General features: G+C 46.1%; 1 protein-coding gene across 1 annotated transcript in view; it reads right to left on the bottom strand.

Moving 5' to 3' along the window:
* ttn.2 (titin, tandem duplicate 2) overlaps positions 1–19,070 on the bottom strand; it is a 212,351-nt gene that overhangs the window by 26,070 nt on the left and 167,211 nt on the right. Inside the window, exons 210-213 of the mRNA XM_068746792.1 lie at positions 1,903–18,996; positions 1,513–1,809; positions 802–1,389; positions 413–715 (exon numbers count right to left, since the gene is read on the bottom strand). Coding sequence (XP_068602893.1) covers positions 413–715; positions 802–1,389; positions 1,513–1,809; positions 1,903–18,996 — 18,282 coding nt within the window. The remainder of the gene's footprint in view (positions 1–412; positions 716–801; positions 1,390–1,512; positions 1,810–1,902; positions 18,997–19,070) is intronic.

Below are 19,070 nucleotides of genomic sequence, written 5' to 3'. Positions count from 1 at the left end.
GAGCACGAGTGGAGCTGATTCCCATCCCTTTCCAGTTTAGGTGCTAAAACGTCCTTGAGCAAGATACTGCAGCACAATTTGCTGCCTCAGATGCTGTAATGGCAGCACACAGCTCCCCGGGGATGGGTCAAATGCAGAGAAGAATTTTAGAGAAGTTTAAAAAAGACAGCCGAGTGAAGTTATTCCAAAAATTGTGTAGATTAGATATTACTTTTTAGATCAATCTGTAGTTGTCAGGTATTAAGATGTTTTTAATGGGCTGGATGCCTACTAATGTGGAAATATTAGGTACATAGCCATAGGTGAAAGAGAGCTTTATAATGGAGAATAGACTGTTGCTCAGCGTATGACAGATTGCTTTACAAAATGAAATTGATCAGATTTCCAAGACTTTTTCGGACAATAAACTCACCACAGGCATCAATAGCCAGAACTGCATCAGAAATCTTGCTGAAAACACTAATTCCAGCAGCATTCTCTGCTGCCACCTTGAACTCATAAATGAGTCCTGCATTGATGTTGGCAACCTTGTAGTGTGTAGCACGAATCACCATTTTGTTGACTGTCTGCCAAAGTATACTGTTCCTGTCTTTCATTTGAAGATGGTAGCCAAACACATGGCTGCCACCATCAGACGTGGGCTCCTTCCAGGCAACAGTAATGCTCTCCCTGGTTACAGCTGTGATCTCTGGAGTCGAAGGAGCATCAGGAATAGCTGTCGGGTAAGAGTTGAACTTGGTAAGATAAAACTGAAAAAAATATATAAACAAAAACAAGAGAAACACACCATAGACAACTTACTATAGGGTAGGCTGACAGTGACCATTGGTGAGTCAACGTGTTCACTGATTCCATATTTATTCTCAGCCCTGATTCTGAACTGGTATTCAAGACCAGTGGTTAGCTTCATTATCTTCATGGTACAACGAGCCACAGCAGAGGAGACATCCATCCAGTTTGCTGTTGTTGTCTCTCTCTTCTGGATGATGTAGTTGGTGATGGGACTGCCACCACCATAAGCTGGTGGGAGCCACTTCAGACTCACGCTGTCTTCTGTAATGTCAAAAATCTCCACAGGTCCCAAAGGGGTACTGGGGCGGTCCAGAACCACTATGTTTACAAAAGACTTTGTGGTTCCACTGGAGTTGGAAGCAATAATATCATAGCGCCCCGAGTCTGCAGCAATGCTCTCACGCAATGTAATCTTGATGCTGTCAGGGGTGATCTCAGAGTTGAACCTCATAGTTGACTTGAGCAACACATTGTCCTTGGAAAGGCTGACTTTGGGCAAAGGACGGCCTGTCAGTGGGATCTCACACTTGAGGGTGGAGCCTGCTCTAATGTAGACTGTGTTGTGAGGGAAGTTCTTCATGTTGATTTCAGGTGATTCTAGAATAAAACAATTATAACGAATCAGGAGCAATATTAATCCAAGTTGGTTTACTTTCATGATGTTTTTTAATAATTTATTACAGTATTGAATCTGCCCAATCTGATCAGTTCATAGCTTACCAAATTGGTCTTTAACCATAACAGGGGTAACCATTTCCTTTGTATCACTGAAGCCAGCGTGGTTCTCAGCTCTGACTCTGAAGTAATATTCTGCATTTTCCCTCAAGCCCGAAACTGTGAAGTGGATGAACTTGGTTATGCCACATTTAACCCACATCTCTTGGCCTTTTTCTAGAGCTTCCACCAGGTAGCCAGTAATTCTGCTGCCTCCGTCTTGTTCTGGTTTAGACCAAGCAAGGGTCACACTCTCCTTGGTCACATCAGTCACACCTAGTTTTGGTGGTGGGCTAGGCTTTTCTGGAGTGAGAGTACATATGTATGTTTTAGTGAAAGTAATAATATTTTGCATAACAATTAGAACCTACAGCATTAAAGACTTGAAATTAGTACCTGTGATCTTGTTTCCCTCTTTGGTCTCAGCAGGAACACCAACGCCGTACTCATTCTCGCCTGTCACTCTGAAGTAGTAGACTCCACCTTCCTGCAGGTCTGTCACCTTGTATGTTAGCCTGTGGCATGTGTCTGTCAACCTGGTCCAACCTTTCCTGCTGGCCTCACGGAAATCAACAAGGTAGTTCTTGACTGGTCCTCCTCCCTCATTCTCAGGAGTGTCCCAGGTTACAGTTGCAGATGTTTTGGCGACGTCCTTGACTTCGATATGGGAAGGAGCTCCTGGGGAGTCCAGAACTCTGACACTAAGTGCCAAGGAGGAGGTTCCAGCGACATTCGCCAAAGTGACAGTGTATTTGCCGGAATCATTGCGAGTCGCCTTCTCTAAGGTGATTGAGGTGAAGGTGTCTGTGGTGTCAATGATAGCACGAACTCTTAGGTCAACATCAGGTTTCATCCACGTAACAGTAGGAATAGGTTTGCCTTTGAAGGGCACTGTCATAGTGAATGAGCTTGCATCCTTTACGATAAGAGTCTTCCTCATTTCATTGCTAATGTCAAAGACTGGCTCCTCCACTCTTTCTTTGGCGATCTGTTTGTCTGACTCTGGACTGGGGTCACTAACTCCAATCTTGTTAATAGACTTGATGACAAACACATATTCGGCACCTGGTGACAATTTTACCAGTGTAAACTCTGTGTTCTTGGTATTTTGAACTCCAACAATCCACTCATCGTCAGAAGTCTTCCTGTACTCTACTCTGTAACCAGTCACAGGGGCTCCACCATCAAATAGTGGCTTATTCCATGACAATGTGACTGTTGTCTTTGTAGAGTCAATGATCTTTGGCTTAGCAGGAGGTGATGGCAGAAACTGCGGGTCCTCAGCCTTAGTAAGTGGGCAAGGGATGCTGGGTGCACTGAGGCCAGCAGAGTTCTCTGCAAACACCCTATACTCATACTCACAACCCTCACGAAGGTGAGCAGCTTTAACTCTTAGATCATAAACTGGTTTCTTGTTGACACGGCACCAGCGAAGGCCAGTCTTCTCTCGCTTTTCAATGACATAGCCATAGATACTACTGCCACCATCAGAAACTGGTCTTTCCCAGCAGATGGTCATTGCCTCACTTGTGACTGAGGTGACCTGGACACTTGTTGGAGCTGCAGGCACAGTGAATGGGTCAAGAGCCTTTGTTGGCTCACTCTCTAGAGCTTCACCATCCCCGTATTTGTTGACTCCCCTGACTCTGAAGATGTATTCATTTCCTTTAAGTAGCTTGGTCACTTTACATGTGGTTGCCTTCATATCACCGTAGACAAGAGTCCAGGCAAGGCGACTGGTCTCTCGCTTCTCCACAATGTAATGCATGATTTCAGCACCACCATTCTCCTGTGGAGGTCCCCATCCCAAGGTGCATTTCTCTGCTGTAAGGCCAGACACTGCCAAAGGACCTGAGGCAGGCCCAGGTCTGTCCAGAACCTTACAGTTGACAGCCATATACCGTGTTCCAGCCACATTATGCAGACTCAGGATGTACTGACCAGAGTCTCTCCTGATAGCATCTCTAACAATCAATGTGGTTGCAAAATTAGTGGAGGTGACTTCACACCTGGCCTTGGCCTCCATCTCTTTTCCATCCTTAGACCATGAGACAACTGGGAGTGGGCGGCCTGTGATCTCTGCATCAATTCTAATGATATCTCCAGCCTTAACAACAACCAGCTGTTTAAACTTATCTTCCAGGATAATAGTGGGAGGGTCCACATCGTCCTTAACTGTGACGGGGCCAGTGCTCTCTGAGGGTGCACTAAACAGCTCAGCAGAATTCTTAGCAATGACATGGAATTCATACTGGACATCTTCTGTGAGGCCTGTGACATCAAAGTAGGTGTCTTGCAGGTTTGTAAAATTACATTTTAGCCAGCGTCCACTGGGAATTTCTTTACACTCAACAATGTAGCCGGTAATTTTTACTCCACCATCATACTGTGGCTTTTCCCAGAAGAGGGAAACTGAGGTCCTGGTAATGTTGGTGACTCTAAGGTTACATGGAGATTCACATGGATTCCTTGCTGCCACAGCATTACTGGCCTTAGTGCAAGAACCAATGCCAGCAATATTCTCAGCATAGACTCTGAACTGATACAGCAAGCCTTCCTCAATGCCTGTCATCTTAAACTGGTTCTCAGTCAACAGACCTCTGTTGATCTTGGTCCACAGGATGCTACTTTGGTCTTTGCATTCAACATGATAACCAATAACAGGACTTCCACCATCACTTGCAGGTCTGCCCCACACCACAAGCATGCCATACTTAGTGGCATGAGCAACATGCACATTGGTTGGAGGACCAGGGGGCTCAAAGGGATACTGAGCAATAATGGCAGTGGAGTCAATGGCTGGACTCTTGCCATAACGATTCTCAGATGCAATACGGAACTGGTACTCTGTTCCCTGAGTGAGACGAGTGACCTTTATTGAAGTCCTGGCAACTGTAGCAGAGACAATCTGCCAAGTAGTTGTGGTAGTGTCTCTCTTCTCTACCACATAGTTGTTGATCTGGCATCCACCATCATAGGTTGGAGGATCCCAAGACAGAGAGATAAAGTCTGCACTAACCTCATCTATCTTAATGTTGTATGGTGGGCCTGGTTTGTCCAGGATTACAACCAAGATTAAAGCGGTTTTGGTGCAAACTGAATTAGTCAATGTAATCTGATACTTTCCTACATCATCCTTTGTTGCATCCTTAATAATAATTTTGGATGAGGTCTTGGTGGTGATAACATTTACTCTTGTTGTCTGCTTTAGCACTTGACCATCTTTCTTCCAGGAGGCCTCAGGCTGAGGTCTGCCTGTGAAAGGAACATCAATCTTCAAGTCTTCTCCCGCTTTTACACTGTAAGTGTCAAACAATAAGTTGATGATGGGTTCCATTGTGATGTCCTTTGCAACTACTGGGTTAGCCAGAAGCTTTGCCTCACTCTTGCCCTTATCGTTTACAGCAATTACTCTAAAGGAATATTCCTCTCCACTTGTGAGTCCATCAATTATAGCCTCCAGTGCTTTGATTTCACGGCACACAGTCCATTTGTCATCTCCCTTTGGCTGCATCTCTACAATATAATTTGTAATTTTGCTGCCTCCATCATAATCAGGCTTCTCCCAAGACAGACTAACTGTATGCCGAGTTACATCAACCAGGGCAATCTTACCAGGAGGCAAAGGAGCCTCAGACACCTTGACTTGACCCGTGGAGGCAGGAAGACCTACTCCCAGCTCATTCACAGCCAACACACGGAAATAATAACGCCCTCCCTCCTGCAGGTCAGAAATAATGTAGGAGTTCCTCATACAGTTGGTGCAAACACTGGTAAAAGCCATCCTCTTCTGCTCTCTCTTTTCCACAATATAGTGTGATATCTTAGCCCCTCCATCAATGAGAGGGGGTTCCCAGGAGAGAGCAACAGAATTCCGTTTTACGTCTTTAACCTCTAAGTTGGTGGGTGTGCTTGGAGAATCAAGAACTCTGACGTTGATGAAGGCTGATTTAGAACCACTGAGATTCTCAAGGTTCAGAAGGTATTTGCCAGTGTCAAATCTGTCAACATTATCGATCACCAGCATTGTGTAAGAGCTTGTGACTTCAATCTGGGCATGTTCATTTAGACTGCCATCAGCCTTTGACCATTTGACCTCCGGCTCAGGCTTTCCTCTGATTGTCACAAAGAGACGCAAGGTGGCAGTGGCACGAACACTGACCATCTTCCTGAGGTCAGTCTCCAGTTCTATTTCAGGACACTCCAGCTTCTCTGCTGCTATCACGGACCCAGGTAAGTCCACGTGCTCTCCTACACCTTCACAGTTTACAGCGCAGATACGGAAGTTGTACTCAGCATTTTCCTTCAGTTTCTTGACATTATAATGAGTGTCTGTGACACCCATGGGTGGTGTGCAAATAATCCATTCATCATCTGCTGCCTCCTTCATTTCAACAACATATCCACTGATCTGAGCACCACCATCATAGATGGGCCTGGACCAGGACAAGGAGACTGTTGTGCTTGAGTGGTCTGTGACTTTGGGGTTATTTGGAGGTCCAGGTGGGTAAATGGCATCACAGGCCTTAATATATTCAGATGGAATACTAGGCTTTCCAACACCTGCGGCATTTTCTGCTGAGACCCTGAATTCAAAAGAGTGGAACTCTGTGAGGCCAGTGCACCTGAACCTTAGATCACTCAACCTCTTCTTGTTGCACTTAGTCCATCTGATGCCATCCTTATCACGTTTTTCAAGGACATAGCCTTCAATCTCAGCTCCACCGTTATCCTCTGGTCTCTCCCAGGTAAGCACTATGGAGTCCCTAGTGATGGCACTGGCCTCTGGAGTAGAGGGGGCACCAGGAGTGCTGAAAGGGTTACGAGCAATGACAGGCTCAGATTCTAAAGCCTCACCAACACCATATTTATTCACGGCAGTGACTCTAAATATATATTCATTGCCAGTCAGCAGTTTCGTAATTTTGTAGCTGATGGCCTGTATCTTAGGTTCAACCATGGTCCATGACAAACGACTAGTCTCTCTCTTCTCAATGATGTAGTGAGAGATGCTAGCTCCACCATCATGTGAGGGGTGGTTCCAGTGCAGATAACATTTCTCAGCTGTGACCCCCTTGATTTCTAGGGGTCCATCTGGAGGACCAGGTCTGTCCAGAACTTTAACATTAACTGGGATCATCTTGACTCCTCCAACATTGATCAGTTTAAGTGCAAAGTGGCCACCATCCACTCTGATACAGTCTTTCACTGTCAGGATGGTATGAGTGAGTGTGGTCTTGACTTCCATTCTTGGTGTGGCTTTGTCAACCTCCCTTCCATCCTTTAACCAAATTACTTCAGGTAGAGGCTTTCCAGAGTAGTCTGCATCAATGACAAATGTCTCACCTGCATGAACAACTGTCAAATCCTTAAATCTTGAGTCCATGGTGGCTGCTGGAGCCTCAATTTCATCTTTAGCAGTGATTTCTCCTGTGCCCTGAGAAGGACGGCTTGAAATTCCCGCAGCGTTCCTGGCAATAACTCTGAATTCATAGACGCAGTCCTCAGTCAGGCCAGTGATTGTGTAATGGGTATCAATAATGTTGGTGAAGCTGGCTTTCATCCAGCGGGTATCAGGATGCTTCTTCCTCTCAATGACATAGCCAGTAATAGCACTGCCCCCATCGTACTGAGGCCTGCTCCACTGGAGTGTCACATGGTTTCTGGTGATTTCAATAGCCTCAGGACAGCCTGGTGGGTCACATGGGTCTCTGGCCACTGTGCTGTCAGATATCTTGCTTGAAGGGCTGAGTCCAGCAATGTTCTCAGCATAAACTCTAAATTCATATTCAATACCTTCTTCCAGTTCAGTTGTCTTGAAACGTGTGTCTGGGATTAGAAGCTTGTTGAGTTTAGTCCACAAGAGGCTATTTTTCTCTTTTCTCTCGAGGTGATAGCCAAGAATGGGACTGCCTCCATTGTTAGTTGGAGCTTTCCACTCAACAAGCATGGTGTCCTTGGTTGCAACAGAAATAGTTGGTGTTCCTGCTGCAGCAGGTTCACTGAATGGATACTCAGCAATAACAGTGGGAGAGAGAATGGCAGAACTCTTTCCATATCTATTCTCAGCAGATATTCTGAATTGATACTCAACTCCAGTTCTTAGCTTGGTAACTTTGATGGTTGTTCTGGCAATAGTAGCAGACACAATCTGCCACGCTGTTGTGGTGGTGTCTCTCTTCTCCACAATGTAGTTGTTGATCTGACAGCCTCCACTATACTCTGGTGGCTCCCAGGACAGAGTGACGTAGTTGGAGCTCACCTCCTCAATCTTCACTGGGCCTGTGGGTTGGCCAGGCTTGTCAAGAATAATAATGGAAAAGTCCTCTTTAGCTGTTCCAGCACTGCTGGTGGCTGTGATGGTATATTTACCAGCGTCTTCCTTATTTGCATCCTTGATACACAGTTTAGTTGATGATGCTGTTCCTGATACATTGATTCTGGTTGTCTCTTTTAGATCCTGCCCATCCCTCTTCCATTCAACCTTGGGAACAGGGCGTCCAATCACTGGAATCTCAATCTTTAACTCCTCACCATTTTGTAAACTGTAAGTGTTGACTGTCATCTTGAATCTAGGTGCAATAGTTACATCTTTAGCTGTGACTGGTGCAGCCAGAGGCCTGGGGTCACTCTTGCCCTTCTCATTGAAAGCTGACACTCTAAACATATACTCATGTCCTGCACTGAGGCCTGTGACAGTGCCCTCACAAGTTTTGGTAGTGGCAGCAACCACCCATTCCTCTGAGCCCATGGGCTGCATCTCAATGTAGTAGCCCATGATCCTGCTGCCTCCATCATGGTCTGGTTTCTCCCAGGACAGTGAGACACTGGTTTTGGTCACTTCGGTCAAAGTAACCTTGCCCACAGACAGAGGAGGCTCAGAAGTCTTAACTGAATCTGTTGTCTCGGCTGGCTGTCCAACACCAAATTCATTTTCTGCCAACACTTTGAAATAGTAGATTGTTCCTTCCGTGAGTCCAGTGATGCGATAGCTTGTCTTTGTGCATTTGTTGTCTACGTTAGAGTAAACCTTCCTTGTAGACTCACGCTTTTCAACCAAGTAATTCTTGATTCTTGCACCACCATCAATAACTGGAGGCTCCCATGTTAGTGTGACACTTTCCCTCTTAATGTCTTTTACTGTTAGATGCATTGGGGCCCCTGGAGTGTCAAGGACCTTTACAAAGACAAAGGCTGATTTGGTCCCAGCACTATTCTCCAAGTTAAGAATGTATTTTCCAGCATCATATTTGTCACAGATGTCAATTGAGAGCTGTGAATAGTCTTCACCACTCTCTATCTGAACTTTACTGGACAGTTCTCCATCCTCTTTGGCCCAGCTGATCTCCGGAGTGGGACGTCCTTTGAATGGAATGCAGATTCTCAATGAACCTCCTGCACGGACGATGATTCCCTTCCTAAGATCTGAATCCAGAATCATTTCCGGAGGATCGATTTTATCCATAGGTTTCACAATGCCTTGAATCTCTTTGGGCTCACCAACACCAAGCTTATTGATTGCACATATGCGCACCTTGTACTCCTGGTGCTCTGTCAACTTGGTGATTGTAAACTTGGTAGTTTTAACCCCAGTGGGTGGGGTGCATATGGTCCACTCCTCCTCATCCGCCTTGGACATTTCCACAGCATATCCTTGAATATCACATCCACCATCATAGATAGGCCGATGCCAAACTAGACTGACAGAGTCTTTAGTCATGTCGATCACATGGGCATTGGTTGGACAGCCTGGTTCAAAGGTTGGGTCACAGGCTTTGAGGTAGGGTGTAGATGGGCTTGGCTGACCGACACCTGCTACATTCTCAGCAGACACTCTGAATTCATATTCATGATCCTCAGTCAGTCCTGTTACTCTGAAGCGCAAGTCTGACACTCTACGTTTGTTGCACTTGGTCCACCGGACACCAGCTCTGTCTCTCTTTTCAACAATATACCCAACAATGTCACTGCCGCCTGTTGTCTCAGGGCGGTTCCAGCAGACAGTCATAGAGTCCCTGGCAATGTTAGTGATCTCCAGCTCCTGAGGTGGTCCAGGTTGAACAAATGGATTTCTCATGATAACTGGCACTGATTCAAGTGGCTCACCCACACCATATTTGTTGAGAGCCATGACTCTGAAGATGTACTCATTTCCCTTCAGCAGTTTGGTAACTTTGAACATTGTAGCTTCACAGTCACTGGAGACCACAGTCCATGTCAGGCGGCTTGTTTCTCTCTTTTGAATGATGTAGCGAGAAACACTAGCTCCGCCATCATGCCTGGGTGGCAGCCATGAAAGTGAGCACTTTTCCTCAGTAACATTGCTGACAGTCAGTGGTCCGTCCGAAGGGCCAGGTCTGTCCAGGACCTTTACAGTGAATGGGACTGTTTTAGATCCAGCCACATTGGTCAGAACCAGTGTGTATTGTCCACCATCCACTCTGATAGCATCCTTCACAACCAGTAATGCCTTGAAATCTGTGTTTTTGACCTCAGCTCTTGCTGAGTTTTCAATCTCAGCATTTCCTTTGAACCACTGAGCTGTTGGGACAGGCTTTCCTTCTACACTGGCCTCCAGGTTGAAAGTGTCTCCAGCATTAATGACGAGGGTCTGGTTGTACATTGGATTAGTCTCACACTTAGGTGGGTCAACTTCATCCTTTGCTGTGATAATTCCTGTGCTCTCAGAAGGCTTGCTGACAGCACCAGCTGCATTCCTTGCAAACACTCTAAAGTCATATTTACAGTCTTCTGTCAGGCCAGTAACCGTGAATTCATGTTCAATTATGTTAGCAAAGCTAGCCTTCATCCACTTTCCCTCAGGCAGATCACGCTTCTCCACTACATAACCAGTCACCAGGCTTCCACCATCATACTGTGGAGGACTCCACCTCAGCCTCACTGAGTGCCTGGTAACAATCAAAGCATCAGGACAGCCTGGAGGATCACATGGGTCACGTGCTACATATATTTCAGAGACTTTGCTGCATTTTCCAATGCCAACAATATTCTCAGCATATACTCTATACTCATACTCAATGCCTTCCTCAAGAGAAGTAGATTTGAATCTGCAGTCTTGGATGAGCATTTTGTTAATTTTGGTCCAGAGAATACTGTTCTTCTCTTTCGTCTCCAGATGGTAGCCCAAGATAGCACTGCCTCCATCAGATGGGGGTTTGTGCCACTCAACTATCATATAGTCTTTGGTGTATGTAGACACAAATGGTGTTCCTGGTGGACCAGGTTCCTGGAAAGGATACTGTGCCAAAACAGATTCTGAGTCGATTGCATAACTCTTTCCATATCTATTCTCAGCATAGATTCTGAACTGATATTCAGCACCTGTCTTCAAGTTGCCCACTTTAAGCGTGGTTCTGGCGACAGTGGCAGATACAACCACCCAGTTGGTTGTGGTTGTGTCTCTCTTCTCTACCACATAATTGGAAATCGGGCAGCCACCTGTATATGTAGGAGGTTCCCAGCTGATTGTGATACTCTCAGCACTGATGTCCTCCACCTTGACAGGACCCATTGGCGGGCCTGGTTTGTCAAGTGTTATCACTTCAATAGTGGCATCCTTGGAACCTATAGCATTGGTGATATTGATACTGTACATGCCTGCATCCTCTCTGGTGGCATCCTTAATGGTGAGAGTGGTGTGGCGTGCCATGTCAGTTACATTAACTCTGGTAGTCTGCTTTAGGGCCGCTCCATCCTTTGTCCAGGTCATCGTTGGCTTAGGGTGACCGGCAACTGGGACCTCTATCTTGAGATCATGTCCCACCTGGACGCTGTAGGTACTCATTTTAGGTCTAACATCTGGCTCAATCACCAAGTCCTTTGCTAAAACTGAGTGAGCTAGTTGTCTGGGATCACTCTTGCCCTTATCATTTACAGCAACAACTCTGAACTGGTACTCTTCTCCCTTTAGCAGGTTTGTCACTACTGTCTCCAATGCCTTTACACTAGCACACACAGACCATGTGTCACTGTCTTTAGGTGCCAGTTCAACTTCATAGTAGCTGATCCTACTGCCTCCATCGTGTTCAGGCTTCTCCCAGTTAAGAGTTACTGCGCTGCTTGTGACATCAAAAACAGTGACTTTACCAGGTGGTTGAGGTTTCTCGGATATCTTTATTGGTTCTAAAGTTTTAGCAGGGAGACCCACACCATATTCATTCTCAGCCAAAACTCTGAAGAAGAAGATTCCCCCTTCTGGAAGAGGTTCAACTTTCCAAGACATTCGGTTGCAGGTAGTGATGGCTGAGTAAACTTTCCTGGTGCTTTCACGCTTTTCAACAATGTAATGCTTAATCTTTGAACCACCATCCAGAAGTGGAGGTTCCCATGTAAGAGTGACAGAATTTTTGGTAATCTCCTTCACTATGAAGTTAGTTGGTGGACTAGGTGAGTCAAGAACTCTGACACTGATGAATACTGACTTCACTCCACTAGCATTCTCTGCGGTAAGGGTGTATTTGCCACCGTCAAATCTGTCAACATTCTCAATGACAAGTGAAGCATAGCTGCTGGTATTGTCAATCTGGGCAGTCTCCTTAATCTCGCCCTCAGTCTTGCCCCATTTCACCTCAGGTGCAGGACGACCTCTCACTGGAACAAACAGCCTGAGAGTGCTTGCTGCTCTAATGTTGATCATCTTTCTCATGTCGGCATCCAGGTCAAGATCAGGAGCCTCAAGCTTTTCTTTCAGAAGGATTTTTCCTGGAACATCAGCATGCTCTCCAACCCCAACTTTGTTGATGGCACACACTCTGAATTGGTATTCATGTTTCTCCAGAAGCTTGGTCACAGTAAAAGCAGTGTTTGTGATTCCAGTAGGAGGAGTGCACATAAACCACTCATAAGATTCTTTATCGCAGGCCTCAACAATGTAAGCCTGAATCTCACAGCCACCATCGTAGATGGGTTTGCCCCATATCAGGGATACAGTGGACCGAGATGTGTCCACCACCTTGGGGTTGTTCGGTGGCCCTGCTTTGAAAATGGGATCCAATGCCTTGTAGTACACTGTTGGAGCACTTGGTATGCCAACACCTGCAGCATTCTCAGCAGCAACTCTGAATTCATAGCTGTGGTTTTCTAGAAGCCCTGTCACTCTGACGCGCAGTTCACTTACGGTACGCTCGTTGCATCTAGTCCATCTGACACCATCCTTGTCACGTTTCTCAACAATATATCCCTGGATGGGACTACCACCATCATTTGTTGGCCTTTCCCAGGTCACCACCATAGAGTCTTTGGTGATTGTGGAGATTTCCACATCTATCGGTGCGTTGGGAGTGACGAATGGATTTCTGGCAATCATTGGATCAGATTCCAGAGCCTCACCAACTCCATACTTGTTGACTGGAATGACTCTGAAGATGTACTCATTACCAGGAAGAAGTTTTGTTATCTTTAGATTCAGTGTCTGAACTTTTGATTCTACCACAGTCCAAACCAGTCGGCTGGTTTCCCTTCTTTCAACAATGTAATGGGAGACTTCACTACCTCCATCTTGCAATGGAGGTTTCCAGGAAATGGAGCATTTCTCACTGGTAACTCCATAAATGGAGATTGGACCCTCAGGTGGCCCTGGTCTGTCCAGAACCTTAACATTAAAGTTTATAGATTTCTCTCCTCCAACATTCTTTACCAGCAAAGTGTACTGACCTCCATCAATACGGATTACTTCTTTAACAACTAGGCAAGCAGTAAAGTCTGTGTTCTTAAGCTCTAGGCGAGCTGCTTCACTAATCTCTTGGCCTTCCTTTAGCCAGTGTACTGTGGGCACAGGCTTACCACCAATAGCACCCTCAAGCCTGAATGTTTCTCCAGCATTTACTACCACAGGCTGGGAATACTTAGCTTCCAGGTCAATCTTGGGTGGATCCACCTCATCCTTTGCAGTAATGGCTCCAGTAGAATCAGAGGGCTGGCTAAAGACACCTGCTGCATTCCTGGCAATGACACGGAACTCATAAATCTGATCTTCAGTAAGTCCTGTGACAGAAAACTCAGTTTCAATGATGTTGGCAAAACTGGCCTTCATCCAGCGGCCAGCTCCCTTTTTCTTTTCAACCACATATCCTGTGATTTTGATGCCACCATCATATTCAGGTTTAGTCCATCTGAGTGTCACTTGGCTCCTTGTCACAATGACAGCTTCTGGTGTTCCTGGTCTTTCACAAGGATCTCTGGCTACTTGAATTTCACTCAGTTTGCTGGCTTTACTAAGGCCAACAATGTTCTCTGCATACACTCTGAACTCATATTCAATACCTTCCTCAAGGCCAACAACCTTAAATCTGGTCTCTGGGATAAGTTGCTTATTCTGTTTCACCCACATTATACTATTTCTCTCCTTGAGCTCCAAATGGTAGCCCAGAACTTTGCTTCCACCGTCATTGTTTGGTTTCTCCCACACAACTGCCATGGTCTCCTTGGTGGCTGACTGGACCACAACGGAAAGTGGTGGGCTTGGCATTTCAAATGGATATTGTGCAACAATGCTATCAGAGAGCAAGAGTGAGGACTTTCCATATCTGTTTTCTGCAGCAATCCTAAACTGGTATTCAGATCCAGTCTTAAGACGGGCTGCTTTGATAGTAGTTCTGGCCACTGTAGCTGACACAATCTGCCAGTTAGTTGTAGATGTGTCTCTCTTCTCAACAATGTAATTGTTGATGGTGCAACCACCATCATACTCTGGTGGATTCCAGGACAGGACGACACTGTCAGCTGTAACCTCATCTAGTTTAATTGGACCAATTGGGGGACCTGGCTTATCTAGGACAACAACCCTGATGTCTGTTGATGCCTCTCCAGCTGTGTTTGTCAGTTTGATGTTGTACGTGCCCACATCATCTCTGCAAGCCTCTTTTATTACCAGGAAAAGGTTTTTATCTGTGGATTCTGCATTGACTCTAGTTGTCTCTTTGAGAACAATGCCATCTTTGAGCCAAGTTACTATAGCCTTGGGACAGGCAGCATATGGGACATCTATCTTCAGATCATCGCCTGCTAGAACACTGTGTGTGCTAAAAAGCAATTTGAAGGTTGGTGAGATAACCAGGTCTTTAGCCACCACAGGCATACTGAGGGGACGTGGGTCACTGACCCCTTTTTCATTGGTGGCTGATATACGGAACATGTACTCCTCTCCCTGTGTAAGGCCAGCAACAAGGGCCTCATTAGTCTTTACCACCATAACCTGGGTCCACTTCTCGCTGCCTTTACCTTGCATCTCAACAATATAGCCTGTGATTCTGCTGCCGCCATCATGGTCAGGCTTTTCCCAAGTTAGCGTTACACTAGTGCTTGTGACTTCCTGAAGAGACACTTTGCCTGGCGGGAGAGGTTTCTCCGAGACTTTAATTGGTTCAACAGTTTCTGCTGGGAGGCCAATGCCATATTCATTCTCAGCCAAGATTCTAAAGGAGTACATCTTTCCTTCATCCAGGTCTCCAACTTTCCAACTAGACTTATGACAGCTAGCACAGACAGTTGAATAAGCCTTTCGAGTTGACTCGCGCTTCTCCACAATGTAGTTGCGAACTCTAGATCCACCATCAATCAAAGGTGCATCCCAAACAAGGGAAACTGAATCTCTCGTGACTTCTTTGATGAAGAGATTCTGAGGTGCTCCAGGAGAATCTAGCACCCTAACAATAATGAACGCTGTCTTGCTTCCCGAGGCATTTTCTACAGTCACCATGTATTTACCTCCATCAAACCTATCAACATTGTCTACCTGAAGAGTGGTGAATGATGGGTTGCTTTCAATCATGGCCTTATCCAGGGACTCTCCATGCTCTCTTGACCACTTTACTTCGGGGGCTGGCCGGCCCTTAATAGGGACAAACAGTCTGAGAGTACTACAGGCTCTGATGCAGACCACTTTGCGCAGTTCTGCTCCAAGCCCTATTTCAGGAGGAAGCAGTCTATCTTCAGCCTTTGGTGTTCCAGGAACAGCAGCAGGCTCTCCCACTCCTTCACAATTGGTAGCACAGATGTTTATTTTGTACTCGTTGTTTTCTCTCAAGTTGGTGATAGTGAAAGAAGTGGCTGTCCAGCCCTTCTTTGGAGTGTGAATTGTCCACTCATCCTCCTCAGGTAGGCAGGTCTCGACAATGTAACCAGTAATTTCAGAACCACCATCATAAACAGGCTTGTTCCAGGACAGGGTGATGGAAGACTTAGTTGTGTCCACTACTCTGGGGTTTCCTGGAGGTCCAGGTTGGAATATAGTATCTTCAGCTTTGTAGAATGGACTGGAGGGACTAGGGTGGCTTAGACCAGCATTGTTCTCAGCAAGTACTCTGAATTCATATTCATGTCCTAGTGTTAGGCCAGAAACCTTGAATCGTAGGTCACTTACGGTCCTCTTGTTGCACTTCACCCAGCGTAGGCCAGTCTTGTCCCTTCTTTCAATTATGTAGGTGTTTATTCTGCTTCCTCCATCATGTTCAGGGCGCTCCCAGCAGACAACCATGGAGTCCTTGGTAATGGTGGTGACTTCAGGCTGCTGTGGTGGGTCACTAACGACATAGGGGTTGGCACAGATGACAGCTTCAGACTCGAGAGGTTCACCCACACCATACTTATTTACAGCCATGACTCTGAAAATGTACTCATTGCCCTTCAGAAGCTTGGTGACCTTGAACCTGTTTGCCTGAAGATCTGTTGCAACATTTGTCCATGCTAACCTACTGGTCTCACGCCTCTGAATAATAAAATACTCAATCTTGGCACCACCATCCTGTGTTGGATGCATCCAGTTCAGGACACATTTCTCAGCGGTAACATCAGTGACAGAGAGAGAGTCTGGTGGTCCAGGTCTGTCGAGTACCTTAACATTAAATGTGAACTTGGTAAAGCCACCAGGATTACTGGCAGTCAGAGTAAAAGCACCTCCATCTTTTCTCAAGGAGTCTTTGTTTATTAGAGCTGTGTGGAAGTCAGATGTCTTTATCTCTAGCTTCGCTGTATCCTCAAGCTCTTTTCCTTCCTTGGTCCATGCAACAGAAGGGATTGGCCTGCCAGTCACATTGGCCTCCAGCTTGAACACCTCTCCTGCCATGACAACAACATTGCTGCTGTATGATGCGTCAACATCAAGTTTTGGCTCTTCAATATCATCCCTGCATGTGATTGCCTCTGATGGAGGGGAGGAAGCACTAGTAGCACCAGCTGAATTTCTAGCAATCACACGGAATTCATAAGTTACATCTTCTGTCAGACCGCTGACTGTGTAAATGGTTTCTAGGATGTTGTTGAAGTTGGCTTTGAGCCAGCGGCCACTGGGCATCTCTCTCCTCTCTACTGTGTATCCAGTGATGGAAAAGCCACCATCTTCCTCTGGTTTGGTCCATGAGACTGTCACTTCATGTCGAGTGATATTCAGCACTACAGGCCTGCCTGGGGGGCCAACTGGGTCCAAAGCATACATTGGCTCTGAGGGTTTGCTTGGTTTGCTGAGGCCGGCCATATTTTCAGCAATAACTCGGTATTCATATACAATTCCATCAACAAGGCCTGTTGATTTGAATATGTTTCCAACAACAGCTGCTTTGCTGATCCTCTGCCAGAGAATGCTGTTTTTCTCTTTTCTGTCCACGTGGTAGCCCAGGATGGCATTTCCCCCATCAGAAGAAGGCTCATCCCAACTCAGAGTCATAGCATCCTTGTTGAATGATGTGACCGCAGGAGTGCCTGGCTGGCCTGGCACATCAAATGGATAGGCAGCCACCACTGGTTCAGAGATAATGCATGGACCAATACCATATCTGTTCTGGGCTTTGACTCTGAACTGATACTGGGTACCAGTGTTGAGCCGGGCTGCCTTAAATGTGGTGCGGATCACTGTAGCTGCCAGCTCCATCCATGAAGTACCTGTAGTATCCCGCATCTCAACAATATAGTTGTTGATGGGAACGCCACCATCATTCTCAGGTGCCTCCCAGGAAAAGAGAACATAGTCACATGAGACCTCATCCAACTTGATGGGTCCAGTGGGAGGACCTGGTATGTCATGCACCCTGACAGTTATTGCCTCTGTCACTGTGCCCAGCATATTCTTTCCAATCATGGTATACTGGCCTTCATCAGTCCTCTTAATTTCACTAAAATTTAGAATAGTTGATGTTTGAGTGGTTTCAGTGTTTATTCGTTGTGTCTCTCTCAGTGCTGTGTCTCCCTTCTTCCAGGAAACCACAGGCCTTGGTTTGCCAAGCACTGGAATCTCTACTTTAATGCGATCACCTGCCTTGGCAATGACTGTCTTCTGGTAGACTCTGCGCAAGTCAAAGGAAGGAGTGGAGGTCTGCTCTTTAATAATAGCAGGTCTGCTCTCACGGGGATCACTCCTACCAGAGACATTGACAGCCATTATGCGGAATGTATATTCTGCACCTTGGATCAGATCTGTGACATTGTAGTCCAGTGCCTTGATAGTGCCCATATGGACCCAGTGGTCAGTGTCCTTCTTCAGGGCCTCGATGACATATCCAGTAATCAAGCTTCCACCATCATGCAGGGGCTTGGTCCATACCAGGCTGGCACTGTCCGCTGTCACATCTGTGACGTACAAGTTCTCTGGCGCAGTGGGGGCCTGGGAAGCCCTGATTGGTTCTAAGGTCTCAGCTGGTTCACCTATACCCAGGTCATTCTCTGCAGTGACTCGGAAATAGTAGTAAGCACCCTCTTCAAGGTCTGAAAACCTGAATGAACACTTGTGCCATTTGGTGCTTAGCACTGTGTAGGCCTTCTTGGTGGCCTCTCTCTTTTCAATAATATAGTTGTGAATCTTTGAACCACCATCAATTATGGGGATTTCCCACTGGAGTGTGATGCTGTTCTTAGTGATTTCTCTAGGTATGAGATTTACTGGTGGTCCTGGTGTGTCCAGGACTTTCACATTAACAAAACCAGCTTTCTTTCCAGCAACATTCTCCAGACAGAGATGGTATTTTCCAGCATCATATCTGGTGCAATCAGGAATAACCAGTAGAGTGTAGGACTCTGTGATATCAATGTGCGCACGTGTTTTAAGGTTGGAATCATCTTTACTCCATGTTACTTCAGGAACAGGACGGCCCCTGATGGGAACAAACATCCGGATTGAAGCACGGCACCTGACCACCAGGGTTCTCCTTAGTTCGGCATCAAGCTCAAAGTCCGGCATTGTTTCTCGGTCCAAGAGTTCAGTCACTTTCTCAACCTCTGCAGGCTCACCAACTCCCTCTGAGTTTACTGCACAAACTCTGAAGTGGTATTTGCCTCGTTTTTGAAGTTTAGCAATAACATATTCAGTTGTTTTCACTGGGTACTGTGTCTCTGTGTCCCAGTCATCATGACCTTCCTTTTTGTACTCAACAATATATCCATCTACTTCAAGACCACCATCATAGTGTGGTCGGCCCCACACAAAGGTAGCTGTGGTTTTTGTGGTGTCTGTAATCCTGGGGTTGGATGGAGGACCCGGAGGATCTGATAAACAAATAAAACAAAATAAAAAAAACAGGAGGGATAAAAAGGTATTGAATGTGTATGTTCTGACTTTC

This window comes from Brachionichthys hirsutus, chromosome 12 (genome assembly GCF_040956055.1).
Source record: "Brachionichthys hirsutus isolate HB-005 chromosome 12, CSIRO-AGI_Bhir_v1, whole genome shotgun sequence".
In the NCBI taxonomy this organism is placed as follows: Eukaryota; Metazoa; Chordata; class Actinopteri; order Lophiiformes; family Brachionichthyidae; genus Brachionichthys; species Brachionichthys hirsutus.
Note: the sequence above shows the minus strand (reverse complement) of the source record. Positions and strands in the feature narration are given on the sequence as shown.